Source organism: Cottoperca gobio, chromosome 21 (genome assembly GCF_900634415.1).
Source record: "Cottoperca gobio chromosome 21, fCotGob3.1, whole genome shotgun sequence".
NCBI lineage: Eukaryota > Metazoa > Chordata > Actinopteri > Perciformes > Bovichtidae > Cottoperca > Cottoperca gobio.
Window position 1 is genome coordinate 7116292 of NC_041375.1, and position 25999 is coordinate 7142290.

Below are 25999 nucleotides of genomic sequence, written 5' to 3' on the forward strand. Positions count from 1 at the left end.
AACTCTAACTCCAACTCCTAAATTATGTATGTGAATATGCCTCAAAACTTGCGTTCCAAAACTCCCAGCTCGGACATTTAAAATAGTAAAATAGAAGGAAAGGCTGAGAAACTGAAGCTGGACCTTGAGATTGTCTGGTAGCTCAGAGCGTCCAGCGTAGCCAGGATTCATAGTGATGAACACCGCACACGAGGGGTCCAGTTTAAGCTCCGTTCCTTCAAACATCAGCATCTCAGCATGGGCAGTAATTCCTGGACACATAGATAAAGTAAGATGCATTATGTATTTACTTGTTAGTTTTTATCATTAAGTCAAACTCTTCCCGTCTTTCCTGTCTTTTTTAGTCATCAGATTATATTGAACATTTCAGTCAATCTAGTCTAGTTTAGAGGCTTTAAAATGTGTCACAACCTACAGCTTAGGTCAGACAAGTCAAGTCAAGTCAATTTATTAGGCCCAAAATTATTTATTAGCTTGAGAATTCATGCCAACCTGTAAAACATACAACGCCCTCTATCCATGATTTGGATCAGGAATAAAAACTCCAGATTTAAAGACAACTTTGAAAATACTTATACGTTTCTGTTGCTTAACTGCTGCTGAAACTATTTTTGAAACTTTAGTTTTGGATAAAAAGATCTGTAAACCTCTTTACAGCACACATAGGACACGCTGCTGTGCTGCGTTGAACAAAGCTGTGCTTGAAGTTTCTGCTGGCCAGTCTGCACAAATTGCCTCGGCTCCGTGTTGCAGCTCTTTGTAGTCCTAAAACCAGTTTTAGTTTTTTTGCTTGTGTTTCTGGTATACTGTCAGCTTATGCATGTAAAAAAAACAACTAAAAAAAACACAGCACAAACCTCTCTGTATGGTGAGAATCTGTTGAGCCACCACAGACAGCACCTCCAAGTCTATGCGGTTAAACTCATCAAAGCAGGCCCAAGCTCCGCAGGACAAAAGACCCTGGTCACACATACACACACAATTTATAAATGATACATATTATATTAGTACGTATGAGCAATTTCTGCATGAGTATGTGAGAGCTATTTCAGTATGGCAAGTGGGAGGACATGTCAGTAGGGCGTAAGTCATTTCAGTGTAAACTAAAATGGGATTTGCAATCATCGAAACACAAAAATCCCATGACACTGATCAACTGCAGCACTACTCCTTTCTATTTTAGAAAGAACAAATCTTAATGTTCTACAAGTTCTTTCAACAGGAAATTGTGATAGAAGCAACGAACGTTTGACTTTTTATATTCTTATTTGCATAATAGTAGAACTGCACTACAACGCTGCATTATACTGTACTTGTGAGGACAGGTTGCAGTGGTGTATAGACACTGACGTGTAACGTTTGTATGGCATTCTGCTACATTGCATCATCTTGTCACCTTCTGGGGTGGATGGATGGGTCAAACAAACACGGTGTTCGTGTCCCATGTGAAACCAAAAGTCAACATTCATTTTTTTTTTTTTTTTATGTCCTTGAGTTATATAACATAACAAACTTATTTATTTCAAGCCAAATCATCTTCTTCATCTTTTACTATTTATGACCAAGTAGTTTTGTTTTGTTTTAGTTTAGTTTAGTTTTAATCCACATCGTTAACCATGTGTTAAAAACTGTGACCGTAATCTGGGAGACAACATGTGTCCCTCGAAATGTAATTGAGTATGCAGTCCAGCTGTATGGGAAGGTAACTTTGCAGAGAGAGAGGTAAACTCCAAGCTAGAAGTATCTGTTTTGGCACACTTTCATCTGAAAAACGAGGGCAACAGCACCTCGGAATATCTTCTGATTAACTACTATAATTAGTTTCACTAGTTTGTCGGAAAGAGGCTTCTTAGTATCACTTCTGACACCGAGTGTAGCTCGTCATTTTAACATATGGTGAGAGAATTGTACTCACTTTGAAGAACTTTCCCAAAGCAATGTAGTCCAGTCCGTCAGAGCAGTTGAAGACCACACACTGCTTGGCCACAGCTTTGGCCAAGTCTTTGGTTGTCTCTGTTTTTCCTGTGCCAGCCGGGCCCTCAGGGGCCCCCCCCAAATGGAGATGGAGGGCACCAAACAAAGTGCTGAAGTAGGAGGAACAGACAGGAGAAAGCTCAGGTAACACCTTATGGTCTATCAGTGATTAATGCCATCAAGTGAACTGTACTATGTGTTTATGTTTTTATCGACAGACACGTCAAAATAGCTCGCTGACAAATCATTTAGTAAAATGTTGAAGTTACTGCAGGGAAGCTGTTCTGTGGGAGGGGGCAGCTTTTGAGTGCTAGGCTTTCAGACACACCAAAATCTAATTTCTCTATATACTGTCATTGTTTGGCACTAAAATGCAGGGACATTTATTAATGAACTGATGATTGTTTGTCAACGTTGTTGTTTCTGCAAGGTGCAGCATACTATAATGTATACATGTCATTGTCCCAAATGTTACAGTATAAAAGTGTTTGCTTCTATTTAAACCTTATTTCTTTAATATTTTCAACATTTCTTGAACAAAAATGTTGTGTAAAAAATGGTTTTGTTCTGTTCTGTAATCTATTGATGGAATCGGTTCAAGAATAAATAATTAATAATAGGTTTAAGATATGTTTTGATTGACTTGTGGTATAACAGTTCATGATGTATTATTGCGCCACAAAATGTCATATAGTTTATAATGTGAATTAATATAATATGTATCCAGAGAGGGGGTAGATTAGTGGAGAGTGTGAGGTGGGTTATGGGTTAAAGGCTTTGTGTTCTTTGATATGTAGGCAAGAAGCATTTTGAAGGTGAAGTTATTCAAGTAACTTTTTTATTATTATTATTAATTATTGTTATCACTATGTTATTAATTCATTAATTCTATGTATTTATTTATTTTCTTCCTTCCACCAGGAAGCATGGAAGTGCCATGTTTGGAAAAAACATTTGAAAACAACAACAATATCATATTAATTCAAAGTATTACAATGTCATCATTGTTTTTGTAACCCTACGCAATAATCAATGAACACATGGAGTCAGCCAAGTTCTAGCAGTAATCTTTAAGAAGTTGGCAAACTGCCGTGGGGCTACCGGGGAGCATCGTGCACTAACCGACAGGTTTGATAAACATTATTTCCAGGAACGCAGTAAGGAAGAACTCTCAGCAAGTAGATCAGCAAGAATATATTGTCTTTGTAAGCTGAGACTTAAAGAGGATGGACGAGAACAGGAATTTAGCATCCAAAAAGGGATAAGAAGAGTTCTAGTAGACTGAATAACAAGCTGAGTGTTTGATTAATAGTGTAGGAATATACGTAGCTATCTCCAATTTGGGCTTTGTAACATCATTAGACAGACGTTTAGCTGCAAACACACACGCTTTAGAAGAAAACTAACTGTTAAAGATGTTGTACAGTAACTTTACCGGTAGCAGCGGTCAGTGAGTGGGGTAATGACCAGGCGTGGAGTGTTGCCCAGGTACTCATAACCGTAAGGCAAACCGGCATTGATCATCTTGGTCTGGAGGTGGTTCTCCTGCATAGGGTGTGATGAAGAGTTCACAAGGCAATCCCTGAGTATGTATTATGAGTTCAAATTCATCCCCAAATTGCTTCTTTTACATACCACCCAGTAGTAACGCAATTGGCTTAGCCACTCAAAGTCATTCTCGTCTCTTATTCCCTTTTGCACCAGTGTAGCGAGCACATCCCTGCCGTGGACGTCTAGCACAACAAGAGCTCCAAGGGTCACCCGGTTCTGCTTAGATAGCTTGCCACGTACAAGTGCCACAATGTCGTCAATCTGTCTGTTGTTCCGCTCCAGGTAGGCATCTAAGGCCTAAGGGGAGAGAGGTGTGATTAAATAGAGAGCAGAGCATGCTGGAGAGGACGCTATCAAGACTCCATCTATTAACTGAAGGTCACAAGTTTGATCCCTCAACAACTACCAGGTCCATCACTGTCAAGATGTTCACGGGAACAAATCCACTCTTCACTCTCCTCCTTTTATAAGTGCATCGCTGGCTGACCATGATCTTGTGTTTTTGAGGATATTAAAAGAAAAATATAACCTGTGATACAAAGATTATAACTTCATAAACAGCATTGACTGGCTACTGCTGGCTACATCTACTAAATTAGACGTGTCAGCTAATGAGATACAGGCGCTCTTCTTATGATGAGACAAGTTTACAGTTTGTAATTCTTATTCAGACCAACTGTTCCCATATCCACCTCAGTGTCTGTGTTTAACTTGAAGCCACCATGTAAGTCATCACTGTAAGTAAAGCATGTGTTGAATGCGGGTGGTGTAGTGATCAGGCTTCCAAATACAACAGCAGAAGGTTGTGAGTTTAATACTGCCACCATTGTACCCCTGAGCAAGGCACTTAACCCTGAGTTACTCCAGAGACTGTCCCTGTAGTTAGTTCACTGTAAGTCGCTCTGGATAAGAGCATCTGGTCAATGTAATGTTGAAAGGTAATCTGTTGAAAAAATTAAATGTATCACTTTGTTGACCTCATTTTGAGAACATTGCAGTAAGCTACTTTTCAGATTCTGATAATTAAAACAAATATAAATCAATCAATAAATTGTGATATATTATTATAGATTAAACCACCCATGGAAGTTTCTGAGCAGTTTTCAGAAGTGTTCGCCATCCAATTGCCAAAACATGCATTTGTTACAGAAATCTCCAAATGTCAAATGTTTTAGATACCAAATCACAGCATGGATTCTTCTATGATGTTCTTCAAGGTCTTGGTGTATCAATCTGGCATTTGGGAGGGATTTTTAACTTTTTAATAAATTCTGGACTTTTTATTTATTTAGCACCAAACAAGACAATTTATGAGACATAATTATATAATTAATAAGTATCAGAATGGCCAGCATATACAATAATGATAATGTTCTAAGTCCTTATACACTCTCACCATTTATTGTAATTAATTAAATCATTGTATTCTTCATTTGTGCTTTATGACTTATGACAGTGTTGAGCTGCATCTCAAATAATCTTCAGCTCCCAGTTTTCAGATGATATACGTGCGGTATATACTGTTGACTTTCTTATCTACCCCTGAACATCCCCTGTCCCCCACTTACTACTACTAAGTACAAGATCTGAGTACCGGTACTTCTTCCACCTCTGGAACCTTGTACATCTTTTGATTATGCTGTTTCTCGTGCTCTGTCTCTTGTGACATACTTCACAATGTATGTTGCCATGGTGACATCAACTTTCATACAGACATGCAATTTCAGAGCGTACTGTAGATTACACATCTCAAATACTAGCTGTTACCATGGCTACAGCTTTGATACAGGCATCACAGAACTTCAGAGCATATTGTAGATTATGAGCTCCAGTAAAAAACAAGCTGGTCTGATTGCTTTTTAACTAAATTAAGTATGGGAGTTAAGTCTATCTGAAATAACTCAATATTTCTGCTGCACAGAAGAAATATGACTTGAACCAAAATGTTTAAATAGTGCGTGCAGCTATTTTTCTATCTAAATGGTTACAAGAGTCTTTGAGGATTCTTGAAAAACCATTGAAAACCCCAGTAAGCCTTTCCAACAAGATTTCAAACGTTTTTTTTGAAAAACATGTTCAGCTCTGGGACTCAAATGTAATAACAATACTGCTCATGAGAGGCACAAACTGGGTCTAGCTGGAAGTGAGCTTCTGTATGGAAGAGCAAAGGCAACAATATAAAGTGCCTTATAGTATGAAAAGGAACAATGATCACCTTCTGTCCTGAATTAATGGCCTCATGAATATCCTTCGTCCAGTAGACCTGTGAGACGCAGAGCACGGTCTGGCCTGGCCATGCACGCACCCAGTTGATCCTCAACTCATTGGGGTACGCCTCAATTGCCTCCCCAATGACCTACAATGGACCACATGAGGGACAGAAGCGTTAACTCGCTGCTGGTACCGGTATCATGCAATATATTAGGATCAATTTGGGATGTTAAACATTGAGTCAAATGTTTTAAGATATCTTTTAAACATCACAAGAAAAATATATGCATTCATTATTTTGCGTATTTCAGTGAAGTTCAAAAAAATAGTGCAATAACGATCCACACAACACCTTATGCAGGGATGCAATCATGCCATTCTCCAGTTCCAGTAGCCACTTCTCCACCTGGCCCCTGGCTTTGGAGGTGGAAATGATATCCAGCAGCCGCACCACTTCACCCTCACTGCTCTTCATGTGTGTGATGTCCAGCACATCGGTAAACACCACACTAGCGATGCCTTCAAAGCACTTCTTCAGATGGGGCTGCACTCTGGAGCAGAGCAAGGCAAGAAAATCACTTTAGTCTTGTCTAATGTGCAAATGAATAATTCCTACACTGGCCCTCCACACTGAAGAGTGAGTGACATCATGTAGACATTTTATGTGCTTACCAATATGAACATATACTATGCTATATTAGTGGAATTGTAGGTAATGAAATAAATAAATAAATAAAACAAAAATACAGAGCCAGGGAGGGGGGTCATTATTTGTGAAAGAAATCTGAATTTCACAGATTAAAGTTGTAAATTTAGGAGAAATAAATCACAACTTTATGAGAATAAACTTGAATATTCTCTGAGATTATTAAATCACAAATTAATATTTTTTTGGCCAAGGAATAACATTGCTTTACTTTGAAAGGTTGGATTAACTAATCAAATCACAGACGCCGTCACTTGCTGTGTGTAATGCCTGCAGTGGATGAACCTAATGAAATTATACTTTTTCATTAGAGTTTAATTTCTTTTACACTTAATTTTCACCCAGAATCCCCAGATTAACATTAGCATTGGACCTATTCAGAAGAAAACAACCTACTGGTTTTGGATACGGGGATAGCTTTTGTTCATCGGGAACTACAACACAATGGACAGATGTATGGACATCGCCATGTTCCATTCTCTTCCTCACTAACGTGTACAATGTGTGGCATTTCCTGTTTACCTGTGATGAGGTAGATCAAACCTTGCAAAGGGAAGCAATGCGGTGCCTTGACAGAGTTTTTCTCTCATAAATGTGTGACTTTAATCTCAGAGAATTTCTCATGTTTCTCTCATAAATGTATAACTTTATAATCTAAGAGAATGTTCAAGTTTTTTTTCTCATAAATTTGTGAAGTTATTTCCACAAATCTTTTCAGTTTAATCTTTGAGTTCTGAAGCATGACATGAAAAACTGTGTCTAAAAGCAAAACAAACGGCACATTTTTACTGTCTTCCTTTTCAAAAACCAGGTTCCATGTTATAAGACATTTGCCTTTGAGCGTGGCTGCATCTCCATCTGAACACCAGCGGCGGATTTTTAGCCACTAAAGTTCAAACTAAGCCAGTTTAATGAGATAACCACAGTACTTGAACATGTGTGCTCATATGTTGATGACTGCCCTGTCGTATTTCATCACTACAAAGCACAAACAGGGGGAACAAAAGCTAGCAAGTGGACATTGAGTCAAAGGTTAAAGGTTGCTAATTCATTTTAAAAGTAATTTTTAGTGTGGAGTTATTCTTTAAAATGTCATTGAAACACTTAGAGTTGCTCACTCTCAGTTTTTTTACATTGTGATAATGACTTTCTGTAGCAGGAGTTTATTTATTAGAATATGTCTGAGTTTTGTGATACAATCCAGCTGAACCCCTAAAAACCTCCTCCACACCAATATTTCATTCACGTTCACAACTTATCCTGTGACTGTTGTCGTTGCAAAACCCGTTCTTGTCTTTGGTCCTAAGTAATGCTACTGCAAGTGGAATCTTTGCTGAAGTCCATAATGTTACTAACTCTTCTTGAATGTCACACAGTGAACTTATTTATACGGCTTCATATCTCCATGTTTCTGTTGCTTGTTCTCGCCGTGGACAAAAACCTTCAGGGAAAATAGCAACAAGTGTTAACTAATGTTAAAGCATTAAAACTTTGGTATTTGGTTACATCGCTTTCTCTATATCGCTGCCATTGTGTCAGTCTAGACTAATATGACCAGTGACTGAAATTCTCTTCAAATCTAAATGAGCACTTTCCCAACATCTCATTGCCATTGCCAACCTACTAACACCCCCACTACTGCATGAATCCCTTCTTTACAGAGGTCTGATAGGACACACCTGTGTGCATCTGTAATTATGTGATGACAATTCCCAGAAGCTAAAGTGAGAATAAGGGGATAGTAGAGTGAAAATGAAAAGAGAAATAGAAAGGGAAAGAAGAGAGCGTGAGGCTAGAACATCCTTTGTCAGGAATCACATTCATTATTAACCAAACGCCCTGGGTGAAATAAGACAAGGGTAGGTTATCAGTAAGGACTGTGGGGGCTGAATATGAGTTGTAGTTATCTGAATATTTTGTAGCCCTAACATCAGTTTTTCAAAGGCCACCACTCTTGTAAATTGTTTTCTATTTACTGTTCTATAATAGTTCCTTACACATGCTGAATATATAATTTTAGTCTTTTCTTCTATGGAAAAAGATCTATGGTGTCAGTCTTTTCTTAGCTACATATTGTGGTACAGTAGCTGCTTTAGATTTACGTTTCTGTATCATTGTCTGCATACTAGTTTTAACAAGGTGTGCTACAGATGGACAGTCATGTCAGGACCTCATTATGTTGTAATTATGCCAAATAACTGCACCCTTCCCCATCTCATCTCATCTTATTCTTCATTTTTTCTATATATATTATATTTGTATAAAACATTTTTGCACTATTTGTAAAAGTTATACTGTCTCCTACTGTGTATTGCAACTGTTGCACAACAATGTCCCTCAGGATAAATAAAGTTCTATCTATCTATGCATCTCTGTATTTGTTTAGGGGACAGGCAGGGTGCTGCTCCTCATGACCACTAGGGGTAGTCCAACGATACACAACCACAGATGCTCTTAATTGTAATCATGGATAATGCTTAATGTAATTAGAATATCATTATGATTGTGTTCACATGTTTTAGCTGTTTACCTTGTGGGGTCTTTGGTCTCTGAGAGGATTTCCAGCAGCTCCTCATTAGACAGGAAGAAGAACCGTGGAAAATAGAGACGCTTCTTCTCCAGGTAGCTATTAAGACCTTTGAGGATCATCTCCAGAAGCTCATTGGACTGTTTTTGCCTCTCTAGCATCTTTTCAATGGCTATTACTGCCAACACGTGCTTGTCCTAACACAGACAGGAGAATAAAACAAATATTACTCTTTGGTTAAGTACTTTTCATTTTCTGTGGTCGAGCACCAACATGGGCCATTTATTTTCATCACAACACGTAGTTGGGATCAGCATCAGAAAATAAGGGGGGGGAGGCAAAAGCGCTCCAAGAAAATAAAATTCCAACCGTGAGAAATTGCGCAGAAATTGCCCCCAAGTTAAAAACAAATTATATTTAGCAACCAATGTCCTAATACTACATTCAGCAATTTCACATTAAAACCATCAACCTGATGCAGTAATTACTATCTTTTGTGTAAAGTGCACCAAATATATATATTTATTTTCCTACACTGGTAAGGATAAACATTCAAAACACATCAATAGACATGTTTTACCGCTTTGTACAATTTCAGTCATTTCAAGTTCACACTTTCTGACCACAAATATACGAACACACTATCAGTTCTGTCACATGGTTGTCTATGTTGTATTTTTACTATGGTTGTTTATTCTGTGCACACGTCATCTAGGGATCCCTCCTCAGTTGCTCTCGCTGAGGTTTCTTCCATTTTTCCCCCTTTAATTGTGGGGACTCTTTTGGGGAGTTTTTAGGGTGTCGTATGCTGTACAGTCTGTAAAGTCCCCAGAGACAAACATGTAATTTGTGATATTGGGCGATATACATTAATTTGATTTGATTTTGATCTGACCACAAACAGCGGATAACTACCCATTACCCGTTGTTTTCTCTGAGTTTCACATATGCACTAATGAAATATGTTTCCATGGTCTCTTTAAACAGCTGGAGGAGATCAGGCAGACTAGCTCTGTTTCTTCTTTCAAATCTCTTTTAAAAACGCACTTTTTCAGAATTCCTTTCTCTTATTCTTCTGTGTTTATTGTGCTTTTAATGTTTTAGTCATTCATATCTTGCCTGTCATTATTACAGTATCAATTCAATTTTGTATCTGTTCATTTCTCTTGTTTTGTATGTCTTTGTAAAGCTTTTTCTTGAAAAGTGCTATATAAATAAATACAGTTGATGTTAAGTAAAGCTTTTTCTATTGGGGCACTCAAGGCCGCTATGCGAGAAAGCAGCAAATGTTATCACGCAAAGTATATAAAGAATATGTGATTAGTGCACATTGTCACTGCAGTCCTGAAAGTAACACTGAAACACTGCAATACCTTCCTTGAGTAACATCCATGTTCTGCAGTGAGGCCCTCTCGTCACGCAGAGCCCTAAAAGAATCTATGATGAAATATTTCAACTGTGATATCATCTCATCTGTACTCTAACTCAATATCCTCTGGCATTGTCACCCCATGAAGTGTCTATTTAATCTTCAAGGTTGGACAGTGAATGCCGAAACCTGCTCACAAGAAAATGCTGGCAATTCTAATATGAAGTGCATATATTCCTCTGAATGGAATAAAATGCAGTAATGAGCAACATTCAGAGCTAGTGGAGCTCCTCATGTCAATAAACAGAAAACCATCTTTGTTTTGTTGCTCAGTTTTGAAACGATCATTAACCCAGTCTTCCTTTTTAACTTCTTTCAGACAATTTCCCCTTGTAAGAAATAACACCACTCTCCTGGAAGATGCAACACTTGCAAATGGAAACAATATAAACTGTGAAATTTTCACACAAAACCATCTGCAAATCAATAATTTGTCATTTGAGACATTACAAAAAAGTTATAGTGTGGCAATAACAAAAATGTTGAGAAGAAAGAAAGAAAGTGTACACCATTAAAAGGAGGCTCAGCCACTGGAAGATACTTTTAATCAAATTCTGTTTGAAAAACCACAACCGCAAAGAGCATCTAAAATGAGACAATAATTATTTTTCATCCCTCATGATTTGCTATTGATTTCTTATGATGACTCAAGTGGAAGCAGCGGCTGCTGACTCATGCCAAACTTGTCCCCCCCCCCTGGGCACAACATATAGTAGTAAAAACTAGGAATGAAAGATTAAAACCATTCAGATGAGGGTTTGTTTTATTCAGGTAATTGAGCTACAGTATTTGAAACTCACTTTAAAGGCTAAATCAAACGTTCAAGTTTTGAATGTGTAGGACATACAATTATACTGACAAACGGTGTCTGATAGATGAAGTGTGATTCTAGCTTTTCACAGATTTCATCAGGACAATGTAATAACAGCGCTATTTGTTTATTTGCCAGGGGCACGCTATTTATGAGCACACTGAAGGGATAACAATGCTCTAATGCCTGTATTATGCGTGATAATGTGCTTTTCATGCACCAAACAGATGGCTTCAATAGGGGGACAGCAACTGTCTCGAGCTGATATGGAAGGTCTGCAATCTGTGTGGCGAAAAAACATAATCTAAAGAGATTACTTTGTTCAAATCTGACACACACACACACAAATAATGCCCTATATGTTCAAGGTTTTATATCAGCATGATAGTGTAATAGTAAGTGAGCTATTCTTTTGCTGACTATTATTGTGTTATTATTATTGGGTGAATCTATCAGCAAATAATATGTCAGTTATCGTCTCCATGGGCTCAGATGGTCAACTGTTTCTCCTTGCCTCAGCTCATCAGAGGGGGCAAATGTGTGATGTGCAGCAAAGTTTAAAGAAAGCAGGTTCATAGAAATAAGTCTTTTAAATTCATTTATCTCAGTTTTTTCCCTCTGCAGTAGTGCATGCAGTAGTGGATAAATGACATATTAAAGCAGGCAGCAAAAAAAAAAAAGTGGAGGAAAATGAAGTTAAGATGTGAAAGCTGTGAGGTGCTGGAAGATCAGTGGATCTTGAGCAGCTCCCAGTGGTTGATCTGATGGTAACAGTCTGGGCCAAACCCTGAAGTGATTTGTGGTGAGGAGAGCCTCACTGTTGCTGCCTGCCTTTTTGCTCACACTGTCCTGTGGTAGTATAGAGTTGAGATGATTCCAATTTCATGCACTGCTGATCAATGCCATGGACGAGATGAAGGGATGTGTTCTTTGTCAAGATTTTGATGCTGTATGCGCCTATGCGGAAAGGTGTTTTTCCTATTACTGGCCTACATGGTATGGGGAATTAGAATCATTAGCTTTTAACATGGCGAGGAACTGGGGATTGAAGAACAAGATAATAGTAAATCTAGAGTTCTCAACCTTTTTCCTGACAACCTCTGACTAGGTCACACGTTTTATGGATACTGCATAATTGTATTCAATGCATAACCATAACAGTGCAGAAACACTGAGAAACTGTACAATTAACCCAAACAGTGAACACAGTAACTGCAGGAAGTTTGTTTTAAATGAGTGATTTGGATTTGAGCAGATTACTTCCTGTGAATATTGCATCAGAGATGAGTTTCCCTCTTATTATGTTAGATACAGTTCTTTGTCTGTATTCTGTTTTTGTTTTTTTTAAACAATCATACATACTTGACAGGCTTCTTTTTCGACGAATTCCGTGTTTTCTTCTTCCTGATGCCTGGCCATATTCTATTAGATCTCTGGCTGTTTTAACCGCGTGCTTTTCTAATGCAGGGCGAGGCTGTTTAGCATCGAGGGACGGCTGTGTAGATATAGCAGCCTGTGTTCAGCCTTCACCGTGTCCTGATGCTGGGAGGTTTTTCTTCTTCACAAAAAGGAATGAGATGCTGAGACATAGGCCAAAAACAAAAGTTGTATTAAACCCCTTAAAATCAAGAAGGCCTCGAGACCCCCATGAAGCTTTAGCGACCCATAGTGATGGTCGGGACCCCCAGTGGTGTAAATCCTAACTTTGCTTTTCATAATTATTATTTCATAAATTATTATTATCATAACCTGCAGTCTTAAATACTTCCCATTATTAGTTGAAAATATTTCAATGGTAGCTAGAAGATGCAAAAGGTATATGCCTTGGGGAGCAACTAGATTAGGGACGCCCACTATTATCATGTGGGATCATACCTAGTGATATCTTATCGTAAAAGGTACTTTTCTCTAACAATTTTATGAAGAGAATATTCTACTGTCATCCCTGGTGGCTCTGTGCATTCCAGTTAGTCATGTCCACGTTAGTAGCCATTCAGTGGATTCCAGAAATGACTACGTCTGAAATGAAATGACACTTGCAGTACAAGGTAGCCACTTCTCTAGTTTCTGAACTTGGTTTACCCACAAACATTGTACTGCCTTGTAAAAAATATTTATGATTTATTTCTTCTCTCAAACAGACTTTAAATTATTCTTGTGACATTTCAAGAGATGGATAGGAACCAACTCAATTCAAGTCAGGCAAAATAAGAAACTAAAATCAAATAAATGTCTTGTGTTTGAAGTGAATTATCCCTCTCGGCCAATTTTTTAATGATCGGAAGCAGGTTTCCCGAATAAATGGCTGAAAATGGCTTTTAATGAATCTCTAACTGTGTCTGTCCAAATGCCCACTGTGGATACTTGAGGAGAATAGCAACCTACTGTAGGTGGAACAATGTACTGTATATTGTGTTTTCAGAACACTTCTCCACTTTGCAGCAATAATTCCCAGCATGCATACAGTTCTTACTGAGTAAACTTGTCTGAACTTAACACAATCTTGATACACTTAAGAAATGGGGCGCTATTTTCCTGAAGCTGGATAAGCACTAATGTAAGTGTAAAAAGTACTGTAGTAATATTTGTGCCCACATGCTCCTTAACACCGTGCACATAAATCACAGTAGACTGGACAGTATGCGTGCACATCTGTGTGTGGAGCCTCCCTATCCCTCGGTGACCTCATTTTCTTTGTGGCTCAGTACGGCCCTGCCCCTTCCAGACAAAATCCATAATTTCTATTTGATGGTGCAGTCAGGCTGGGCTTTCTGGAGGACACTGCCTGAAATTGATGTGTCTCATTTCAGGTCTACTGAGGACGCCAATTACCCTTTGGAAACTCTTTGAGGATGCTGGTGCAACACTCACTTTTTATCCTCCCTCTGTTGTTTCTGTCTTGCTCTCTGCACACTCTCTGCAGTCCTTCCCTACATATCTTAGTCTAAATGCTGCTTCTACGGTATACTTCTGTGCCTCTTGTTTTCCTCTGTATTTCATTCCCACCCTCTGCTGTCACTCTCACGGTTGTGAATGTTTGTGTGTATATGTTTTTGTTTTGCCCCACATGGTTAGGTATATTCTGTCCTACAAGTCAGAGCTGTGTGTTGAATTTGGTCTAATTATAGTAAGCAACCTTATATTTGAATGGTTACGCTACCTGATAATATGCCAAGCCTGAGCTGTGTATGTCATACTTGAATTTGGATCTGCATTTGGAGTTCAAGCCACAGGATTCCTGATTGTGATACAAGTCATGAGAAAAAAGAGAGTCCTTTTCAGCTTCCCTTATTTGCTGCCTCTGAACATTAAAAACAGCTTTCTGCTGAAGAGACCAGTAAACTTTCAGCATGTCACTATTGGTTATTGTTTTTCATTACTGAAATGTGTGGTGCAGTAACAGAGGATCATTATCACTCCAGTTGAATAGAAATGATTGATGATACCGCAACTATTCTGTAGGAAATGGGTCTGTACGGTCAATACACCAATCGGATGGTTTAAATTGTTCCTGTTCGACCGAGATTTAATTGGCTGACACTATTCTTTTCCTTTTCTTCTTGTGAAGTATGTCACTGTGTGCTCCTCCAACTATCCATTCTGTTACTGCTAAAATAATTTACTTGAGTTTGTGAACATTTTTTAAAATATTTTTGATTTAGACCTTATATACAGTAGCTTATTGTATAAACGTAACTGTATATATTGCTTTATTTTATTTTTATTTTATTCTAATTTAAATATTGGTATCTATGTTCAATGTGTGTGTATGTAGCGTACAGGGGCTACATTTCATTGTGTTTTACAATAAATAATAATTACAAGTAAATGAACCTTGTATAGTCTGTTTAATAAGAGTGACAGGTCCAGTCTGTAATGATAGGGACAATTACTGTGTACAGCACATGTGTATTACTTTATTTTATATTTTAATTATGTTATATTTTATCCCTATACTTTAACTTGCACTATTTATTTTAGATTATTTTCTTTTTTAACCGATGTGTAATAAGAATTGTGCTCTAAGATTTTCATTGCCAACAACAGGAACTGGAACTTGAAAATGTAGATAACAGCATTACAACAGACATAGGGTTGCCGTTGTATAGCCCTGACCCACAGCAACAAAGCTAAATATTACTTTTTTCTGACCATTAACTTTTAGTCAAATAACATTTTCCTTGGTAAAGGGCAGTTGTGTTGTTCTGGCCTCCACCTATTGGCCAAGCGATCTTACAACCTGCAGCATTCAGTAAGGTCAGCCAATAGGAGAGGGCCAGTGCAGTACTCTTCTTACAACAGCAGATGGCTACACAGACATTTGGGTTGAGTTGTTTTCCTCTATAATAGATGTTTAGATGAGTTAATGTACTGTTCAAAATGATGGACTGCACAAAAATGTACTTTATTGCAAACCTACTGCCATTCCTAGTCATCTTTGAGATATATGTTGTATATGCTGTAGTTCCACTTACATTTGTAATTGTGGTCCTGACAGTAATTAGATACAATGCTCTTATCTTGGCCATATCTGCCCTGAAAAAACCTCCAGATTCCTCCTTTTGGATAGTGATCCACATAAGGATCATGCCTTTGCGGCAATAATACGATATAAACGAAACAAAATCAAACGTAACAAAGCGAAATGTAATCAAGCAACTTACCAGGGAAACTTGTTTCATGGTTTCCCTCCAGGTTTTGTCAACAGATGTGAAACGGCGTCCCTCCTCAGGCATCTGAGTCATGATGTCTGGGGAGCTGAATATGGGCTCCAGGTAGAGCCAAGTGGACTGCACCTTTAACCATTCATCCATGATCTCTTGGAGGAGCAGCAATTTGACCTCCCATTCCCTACAGAAGAAAATAAGTACATGTAAGTGGGAATATACACATTTAGTCATTAATATCACTTCACAGGTTTACAAAATCATTCTCAACTTTTTGTGCAAACACAAGAAGCCATTAATGAACCAGTAAAAATGATCACAACTCAAAAAGGTAAAAGGGTTTTTGGAATCCTGGATGTGTATTTATATTATCTTGCATTTAATTCTAGGTATCCTCTGATCTGTAGTTAGTACAATCAGTATAAAGGGTAGTACAAGACGGTCCATTTGGCTTTTTAGTCCGAATCAGAGTCAAATTGATACTTTTAGTAGTACTTCAGTTTTTTTATTTAGTCTGGTTTCACATTGCACAAATGAAAGGGAACCAAATATAAAACATTATTTGCTGAAGGATGTGTACGAAGGTGGAGGGCCAGAAATGTCTTTCTTGCCAGTGGAACATGTAAACACGGAAATCAACAAGCACAATGAAAACACCAAACGACCAACATGGAGCAGAGCGTGAATCCTTTCTCCTCCAGTTTATCTCAAATTACTTTATAGAAATCACTATTTTTGTGGACTTTATTTAACATATTCTGTATGTTCTTTTTGGCCACGATGTCAAGCAAACATTGGACTTCTGCAGAAGTCCAAATCAGTCCTCTCCCACTCATGTTAACCTGTCATTTACCTGTGTCCAGCTTCAGCCCATAATCCTGCGTTTTTGTTCACTTCCTGCAATTGGGTCAGTACATGTTTTTCACTTCAATTGACCGCACTAGGGTTCGCTTTGTTTGGGTCCGCACCAGTGTAAGATTACTGCGTTCGAAACTGCCCAAACGAAATGCACCAGAGTTTGATTAAAAATGACTAATGTTGGCTTGTAAAAGTGCCCTAGGAGTTGTACTGATTTCTTTATCAGTGATATCATATTCTCTCACCCACAAAGCTAGATAATGGAATTATAAAGTTCTCATGGGATATAAAAAAAAATTCATAAAAAGCTTTACAGTAGCTGCTTTAGCATCCTGCAAAATATGGCAAAATACATTTTTAAAAGCTGCAGGGAACCCTGTGTCAAACTGTGCCTGGCAGCAACATAATATTGCAATAATTTGGGTAAGTTCATCATGAACTCAGATACATAACTGAGTAATGAATGTATTATTCAGTATGCTCAATTGAAATGGTTGTGTACCAAGTTTCACAAAGCATACATTAACTATAATGGTACTTTAGTTCCAGATAGAAGAATGTATATTTCTCATATGATATGTCAGTCCGTGTCCTGTCCAAAAATAAAAGCCCTGGATTACCAAAAAATAAAACTTAAAGTATCCTTGTTTAACTAGCCGTACCATGTGTACTTACTTCATAACTTTAATTATCAAGCAAAACCTCTCATCTCTTACCGTATCTCCACCTCGAATGGCTTAATGAAGGGTGAGCCCCTCATGGTTTGTGTCTTCACAATGTGATCGTCCAACAGCATCTGCACTTCATCCACAGATGACAGGATGGAGGTGCCCGTCTCTCGGTAGGCCAGGAGGTTGAACTCCATGTCGCCCCACTCAATGGACATTTTCTCCATGGCCTTCTCGAGGGAGTACTCCTTGCTGGCCGCATCACTGATGCCCTCAAAGCTGCCCAGGTGCTGTTCCAGGTGCATGGATAAGAACTGAGCCACACAGGCCTGGTCATCAGCTGGCTGCAAGGAGATGCCAGACACCTCCGACATGGCCTCCCAGTGGCGATCACGCAGCCCTGGGTTGCACAGTACCTATGAAGGAGGAGTAGTACAAAACAAAGACTTATGCTATATGTATATTACTATATTAGCGTATTATACTTAAACTATGATTTCAAAGTAGTCGAAATTAAAGTTCTCTTGACTTCTACAGCTATGAAATCTTTCTGTTAGGGTCTTACCTGCACCAAAGGAATGTGGTCTTTGAAGTCCTCCACCTTAGTCTTCATAGTGGTGGCTATGCTCAGGGCATTGGGAACATCACTGAAGCCTTTCTCCAGCTTGTACAGAGTACGCCAGTAGTTACCAACATCCCCTTCTACCTACGTGTGTGGGGTTTTGCATTACAAAGACAACAGAAACAAATAGAATGATTAAGCATTAATAATTGTCAACTTAAGTAATGTAACTCACTATATGCATCATCTTCTTATTCTCTCAAAATAGAATATTGGTGTATCAGATCATTTTGCTACTTCAATAACTGAAGCAGCTTAAACATTATTAACAAATGAATCATTAATAACTGATCGTCTGCTTTCTTTGTCTATTTAGAAATATCTGATCCAGGGCCTCACCTACAGTATGTAACAGCTGACTGGCTTCATGAGAACTGAGTCATTGTTAATGTTATTAGTATCACCTGTAACACACTGCATTGTAATTGCACTGTATTCTATTCTCCTCTTTAATCAGTTTTATTCACTTTTAACTCATTTTCAGCTTTTATTTCATTTTACTTTTACTTTAAAAAAAGGAATCCTATTTAAGTGTCTTTTTACATCGCCTTATGTTTCTTTTATATCGTGTCCTAACGTCTGTTTATGTGTTATACAAAGCTCTTTGACTTGCCTTGTTGTTGAAAGAGGCAATACAAATAAAAGACTTGCTTTGCCTAGCGGCTGCTATAAATTGGGCCAATAAGAGTTGTCTTGCTCTAACACATCAGTATGGACAGAAACAGAGATGACAATCCAACAGTGGGGAGCAGGATGCTGAGGCAGATGAGGGTGTTTGTGAACTTACAGCTACACGTCTCTATCTCAAACATGCGATAGCACATTTCAAATAAATTCTATGTGTATGAAAGAGTGGCAGCTTTTAAAATCGTGTAGCGTTATTGTGAATGAAACCTTAATAGCTGAAATGAGGAATAGCGGGAGAGATTTCAAAGCTTTCAAATAATATAATAACCATGAGTGCACCACCTCTAATAGAATGTTCTTAAAGTGTAACATCACTGCAACATCCCAGTACGCACAGTTCAGGGCATTTATGATAGCATTCTAAACAGAATTGAAACTGTAATGGATATAAAATGATGTCCTTGCTCATTGTCAAGTGATTGATAGTTAAATAATTAAACTAAACATTCTGGTACCTTGTCTGGGTTCACACCCAAGAGCGATCCATGGAGCCACTGCTCATACTGGTTTAGGAATTCAGTGGCTGTCTCATAGAGGCGCAGGAAGGGCATGAGCTTGTCGTTGATCTTCTTACGCTGTGGGTACTGGGAAACAGACCAGCCATAGGCTTCCTCCTCCAGATTGAAATCATTTATCTTTTGAGAGTGGCAGAAAGTTTGAAAGAGAAGTATGGATGGATGAATAGATGAGTGTCAATGTATGGATGACAAAAACCTCATAGAGCCTCTCACAACTCCTGTGACAGAGGAATCTTTTTTTTTACAGCCAATGCTGCCCTCTACAGGTTAAATATTTAAAAGCACATACTGTTATTCAACTTCAATCACTATGCAATAATCCACTGTACAATGAATGTATATTTTTCAATCAGAAGCATGAATATTTAATTTAATTTGTGAAGTACTTCTAACTTGACTTATACCGCAAGAGCAGATCTTACACGCCTGAGTAAGGTGCCCTTGTATTGTTACATAAAAAGACACTTTCTGTTACATGTGTCGTCATGGTTTGGGTATCAGTATAACTAAACTTTGTCAGCCTGATTTACTACAATATTGGCTTACTGTCACTCTCCGTAGCTTTTATTTGACAGAGTTGGTGCTACAGATTAAGAGTTCTCTATTCCTATGTTTTATTTTTAAGCACTGAAATCCTCAAATGTACCTTTTCCATGGCTAACTCCAGTTTAGCATTGAGGGCTTGGGATTTCTTCAAGTACTTGCTGAGATCCGCCAGCTCACCAAAGGTGGTGAAATCCTCCACCTGTATGCTGTAGCTCTCCAGTTCTTCCACAAAGCAGTTGCGGCACAACTGGAAAGCACATACAGAAATGTTCTTTAGCAATTAAGATAAGATAATATAAGATATAACTTTATTTATCCAGAGGGAAAATGTAGTGCAACAGTTGCAATACACAGTAGGAACAGTAAGATTTACAAAACAAAAATGTACCATAATTTACGTTTTACATTAACATTAACAATTTAGCCCTACGGTACTGAAGCAAAAAACGAAATCCAGAATCTAGCCAACAGAATCAATAGTTTGATAGATAGAGTAGAAACACAGACCTTTAGGCCACTCTGATATTGTTCTGTCTTTTCAGTAATGATCTGTCGGTGTTCCTTAAAGATGGATGGCATACGCTTAAGCCACTGGGCGGTCTGTGTGTTGAGCTGCATGTCCAATGGTGAGAGGGTTACAAAGTCCATGAGGAAACACATGTGTGTGTTGGAGTCTGCCAATCTTTGCTGCAGCAGAGGCATCTCTGTGGTCTCCACCTTCCTCATGAAGTTCTGGATGGGGTTACAGGGCAACAACACTAACACTGGTATAGTACTTCAGGCCTAACTGCTTTGTGAACAGAGGTGTGAGCGGCAATTGTACACACTTTAAAAAACTGCACCAAGCTGGTGTGTGTGACAAGAATTTGGTTTTGTTACCTTAAGCTCCATCAGTTTCTGCGTGTCAGTTGGTGTGCTCAGTGCCTTCTCAGCAATCTTCTCAAATTCATTACAGAGCCTGTGAGAGATGGAGCATTCATTTGGTGAGATAAGAAGGGATTCACAGACTTACCATCTCATTATGACACAGCTTGGATATAAGAGGCACCACTGGAATAGAGGCCAAGACAGCAGCTAACTCTGGGTTTAAAATCAAAAAGGTACTTTTACTTTAACTACTATGCATTCCTTTTGACCGGCACAATGTTTATTTCGAGGCACCAGAGTGAAGAACTAAGAACTCTGAAGCTTCTCTATGCATAGTGAAAACAACTGACGTCTTGTTGATTTCCTGATGGTCCTGCAGCATCCGAGTGACCAGTTTCTGCTGTAGCTCCTGAGCACGCTTGACGAGAGAGCTGATAAGCTTCTGAGATTGAACCTCAAACATGCCAAGACGCACCACCTAGAGACCAAAGTATTGGTCAGTTACACAATTAACATAAAGTCAAAAAGACAGTCGTTTAAGTTTGTTTAGAAATCACCATATAGCCATCCCATTAGTCAGGTTTCCATTTAAATTTATTGTGCATTTGAACCAAATTTTTAGAAAATCGGCAAAATAAAAAGCTTGTACTACAGTTTGTTGCAATTATTAGGAGTTGGTTTATCGAGATAAGCAGTAGGGTATGTAAAGGCAGTAAGCAGGGCGCAACTAGATGATGCAATTAAAAGAGCACCAGTTTTATTTTAATGCTGGTGACTTCCACCTTGCTGATCACGTACCTTGCATGGTGTGTACTGGATCTGGTCAGCAAGCTGTTGGTAGTGTACAACCTCTGACATGATTTCCTGGAAGGACTGCTGCTCACTGAGTAACTGTTCCACATCCTCCTCTGCCTGCCTGGATACCAGTGTGGCATATTTATCATACTCATGGACATACTCCTTGGGCTTGACACACTCAGCCCAGAACACACGGCGCACCTCCTCCTGCTGGGCCTCAAGGATCTCTGGCAGGATGATGGGCTTTAGGGTGCTTCCACACTGGGAGCCTGACTAGGAACATACAAAGTAAAGTATGAACCCAAGCAGAACATTACATTTGGGATTCCATGAGTAGCTACTGTGATTTTAAGATAAAGAATAGGGCACCCTGACAACATGACTGGAGGAAAGAACAACCACTACCAACGTTCAGATCATTCTCAATGCGTTGCTAACTCCTGAGGCATTACTGATATAACACTGAGTTTTTGTTGTTTTAGAGAAGTGTTGATTCAACTTCATCAGCACTTTGGAGGCAACAGTTTGTGGTGATGTTGAACTGTAGTGCATTATACTGACAGGTGTTTCTATTTTGTTCACCCTATTTATATCAATGAGGACAAGCTAAAAAAGAGAAACACCTCCCTGTAATCATCCTCCAAAATGATCATGAAGCACTCAGCACCTCTCTAAAACAACAAAAACTGAACTTTATAACTTCAAAGGTATGACTTATTGCAGGACTGTTGTGTTATACTGTGTTAGTTTTAGCTTGGTCTACCTAATAAACTGGCACCTGAGTGCATATACCACACACACACTTGTCCTCTTACCCACTCAAAGTACAGTTTGGTTTCCACACGAGGTACCATGCTGATAGGCCTGAGCATTAGATCATAGACGTGAAGGAGGACCTCCTCATACAATTTGAGGTTAGGCTCGAATTTGATCTCCCTGTCCTCCAGGATCAGATGCAGCACAAAGCCTGGGTGCTCATAGGCTCGCTCTGACTGCTAAGATGGTGGAGAGCAAACCAAAACAAGGCAGAATAAGAGCATTTAGTGTAGGTCAAAATCTAAACATTTATTAAGAAGGATTTCTTTTCCCAGTACGTTCTACTTTTACTCAAATATATCGGCCTGAAGTTTTTTAACTTTCTCCTACCGGGTCTTGGGAAATTAGGTGTGTATAGTCCCTCATTGAGTCGATAGCAAGGTTCTGCAGCTGGGACGTCATCAGTGTTGCCGCACAGTTGAAGAAGGAATGCAGTTTGGCCATGTTGCTGGATGCAGGCAGCAGCTTGAACCTGCACCCCTGGTAGTAAATGTTGTGCACTTGAGGAACCCATCTGTCGTAGAAAACAGCAAATTCAAGATTCAGAGAATGTGTTATTATGTATTTAATACATAGTACTGTATATTGATATATTATATTATAGATAATATATATATATATACAATATATTATATATATATATATATATAATATATAATATTATAACTAGCGTTGAGTATCCGGTTCAGATTCTGTCCAGAGAGAGCGCCAATGTGTGTGTTTGGGAACCGATAAGCAGAACCGAATGTTATTTGTATTTATCTTTTTGGATTTGGTTTTTACTTGGCACCAAGTTTCGGTTCCCAACCCTAAAAATAACTTGCACTTTAATGATACCAATGGGGATCCTGGGGCAGAGGAGACCACTGTTATAAGTGGCTTGTTGGTTTGAAGGTGGAATCTTTACACAGAATTACCACAACCACTGGACTAGTGTTGCTTATATAGTATAAAAAGATAGTGCATCATTTCATAAGGTGGGGTAGATATACATCATATTGTTGTGATGTACAGCTGGAGTACTAATAAGCAGGAAAGTACTCAAATCTAGGATTTACAAAAACAGTTGGGGAAGAGATGCATGTATTCCTCGATGTAAAAGCTTTCTATGACTACTACTCATTGTTACTACAAAATACTAATATTTTACAGACGGCAACTAAAAAGATATCTTTGTTCACAACAGCTTATAGTCCTGAACCACAGAATTACAAAGTGTCAATTTAAAAAAATTATATTGCTCTTCAAAGATGATCATTTGTTTCTTTGCATTCAAAAGTACTCCTGGTTGTTATTTAACTGACTTTAATCTTTCACATTTAAAATGTAAGTAATAATGTGGACTTACTTTGTGAGGAGGATTCCTCTGGCATTATCAACATGTCTGGTGACAATTTTCTGAAACACAGAGAGCTCCATGGACTCCTCTCTGCTGTGGAACTCCTCTACATCTATCAGACGGAGATTTCTGCAAGCAGGTGCAATGATAGGAAAACATGGATTTACTACTGCAATTGTATTTCTAGGGGTGTGTGACATGGGATAATAATAGCCTAGTTTAGAAACACACAAAACAATCTTAGATGGTCCATCTAACTCCATGTTCTATTACTAAACACTTTGTTGTGGTTCTTTGAACAATCTGTCCATGTTGTTAATAAAGCAGCAGCAAATATTTACAAAAACTGCTTACTGTAGAAGGTCTGGAGAGAAATACCCATAAAACTTAGAAAACAGGAAAACTATTTCTCATGAAAAATGAAATTATTTATACAAGGTATAAAGTCATGTTAATTATTTGCTGTGTAAATATCTTCCTTTTCAGCAGAAAATGTGCTTCCATTAGCGTAATAATATACCCACACAAAGTTACCATATTTGATGAGTAGAATTTTGAGTAACATTCAATAATGCATAATAGCCTGCTATGATGAGTGAGAAAAAGTGTATTGTCTTCACACTATGTGGGTCACATACTACTGTCTACTTTTAAATCAAGTATCATATAATAAAAGATGGCAAAAATATTGAAAACGGTACATTGTTTTCTTTTTTTATATTAATTAAGTGCAACTTTTAAAAAAGCTATTTTGACCAACATTTATCAAACTCACTCAACACCTACATTTTGATTTCAATTTCATTTTAAATAGTAAAAATAAATGAACCCAAGGTGTAGTTTTGAGAAAAGTGAAACATGTATCATAGCATACTTACTTGTAGAAGGCATGCCAAATGTGCAGCACCTGCAGCATAGTGGGGTTGATAGAGTGAAGCTTATTACTCATCCTCTTTCGCGCATGGACAAAGGCTTTGTTCCATGGTTTTGGCAATACCTCCACTCTGACAGTGAAAGATTACACAGAGACTGTGAAGAACAGACTTTTATTTCCCCCCCTCTCGCAAAATGTGTGATTTATAATTCTAAGAGCTTCCAGTCACTGCTTATTAAAACGCAGGTTTTCCATGTACAATGGAAAGCCATGCTGCACTGTGATTAAGTAGAATCACTTTATACTTCTCACAAGATACACGTGTAACATTGTCCGTCACGTCCTGCTGACTTACTCAAGTCTGTGAGGGGGCAGATCTTTCACTTTGTCATCGTCATTTTCCCCTGAATCTTTGAATGCATATTTCACTGCAATCACAAACAAAATACATTAAAACAGGTTTTGGGTCACACTGTTAACAAAATAGTAAGACTTTAAGTGTAATTAAATACAGATCGCTGTCTTGACGCTGAGCAGGTAGTCTTCCTTAATCTCATCAACCAGCAGCTCCAATGATGTGCTCGGGCTCTGCAGGTAGCAGGGTACCATTTCCTGAATGTTCTCAAGCCAAGAGTCCTCCAGAGGAGCCACATTCTCCAGGTCGATCCCCTTCTGGATGTAGTAGTTATATCTCTGACAGGACAGAATATTACAAAGCAACATTTGAAACAAATAATGCCTGATATCAATTTTGATTTGAGATTTGTTTTGGTGACAGTGCTGATTACAGAATGATTGGAACATACAGTATCTACATCCAGGACCTCATTGAGAGTAACCGTCAATTTTTGTGTGTAAATATACATTTTCCAATGGCCAATACAGACTTCATTTTCCCCTTTTTTCCCGTGAAACTGAGCAAAAGCTTTATTTTCATTGAGTGTTCACTTATATAGGTGTCAACTATAACACTGCACATAAAAATACTAAAATAAAAATGTATGTACATAGTTTCCTTAGTACAAGTAAGAATTTAAAATACATTAAATACGTATTTTTTTAAGTAAAGAAAAAAGCCTGTACTAAAAAAGAAACTTACCTAGCAACTACAACCACTGAGGTCAACAAAACAAAACAGGGATTAAAAGGCTACCCTATCAAGTGTCTTGAAAAGATTATTTAAAATAAATGCACAATGTCTTCATTATGGGCACATACACAACAAAAGATGGCCTGTGCTATAGTATATGTTATCAAGTATTGAATTTCACCATTTCGCGATTATTCTTTTCTGAGCCACATGGTGGAGAGTTTCCGTCCTCCTCCTCTTGCTGGCTACAAAGACAAGAATGGAAAAATGGCAGTCACAACAATTACCACTTTTTTGATATAAACAGTATTTCCTATCCTAAGCAGTGTAATACACTAGTGGTGGTATACAGTACAAACCTTCCTGTCCTTCCAAATCATATAGGAGGACACACTGATGGTAGAGATGGTTAAATACATAAAGGGAAACGTCATTACCGA

At 38.3% G+C, this 25999-nt stretch overlaps 1 protein-coding gene across 1 annotated transcript in view; it reads right to left on the reverse strand.

Annotated features, from left to right (window-relative positions):
- The window catches only part of dnah7 (dynein, axonemal, heavy chain 7), an 82138-nt gene that overhangs the window by 54859 nt on the left and 1280 nt on the right, over positions 1 to 25999 (reverse strand). The window contains 24 exon segments of the mRNA XM_029458692.1: positions 124 to 251; positions 858 to 960; positions 1916 to 2084; positions 3410 to 3519; positions 3610 to 3822; positions 5741 to 5881; positions 6089 to 6287; positions 8973 to 9166; positions 15874 to 16060; positions 17451 to 17818; positions 17968 to 18108; positions 19167 to 19346; positions 19876 to 20022; positions 20283 to 20507; positions 20655 to 20733; positions 20993 to 21120; positions 21441 to 21713; positions 22256 to 22435; positions 22587 to 22770; positions 23605 to 23724; positions 24474 to 24599; positions 24825 to 24897; positions 24982 to 25162; positions 25741 to 25804. Of these exon segments, the coding sequence (XP_029314552.1) occupies positions 124 to 251; positions 858 to 960; positions 1916 to 2084; positions 3410 to 3519; positions 3610 to 3822; positions 5741 to 5881; positions 6089 to 6287; positions 8973 to 9166; positions 15874 to 16060; positions 17451 to 17818; positions 17968 to 18108; positions 19167 to 19346; positions 19876 to 20022; positions 20283 to 20507; positions 20655 to 20733; positions 20993 to 21120; positions 21441 to 21713; positions 22256 to 22435; positions 22587 to 22770; positions 23605 to 23724; positions 24474 to 24599; positions 24825 to 24897; positions 24982 to 25162; positions 25741 to 25804 (3913 nt within the window).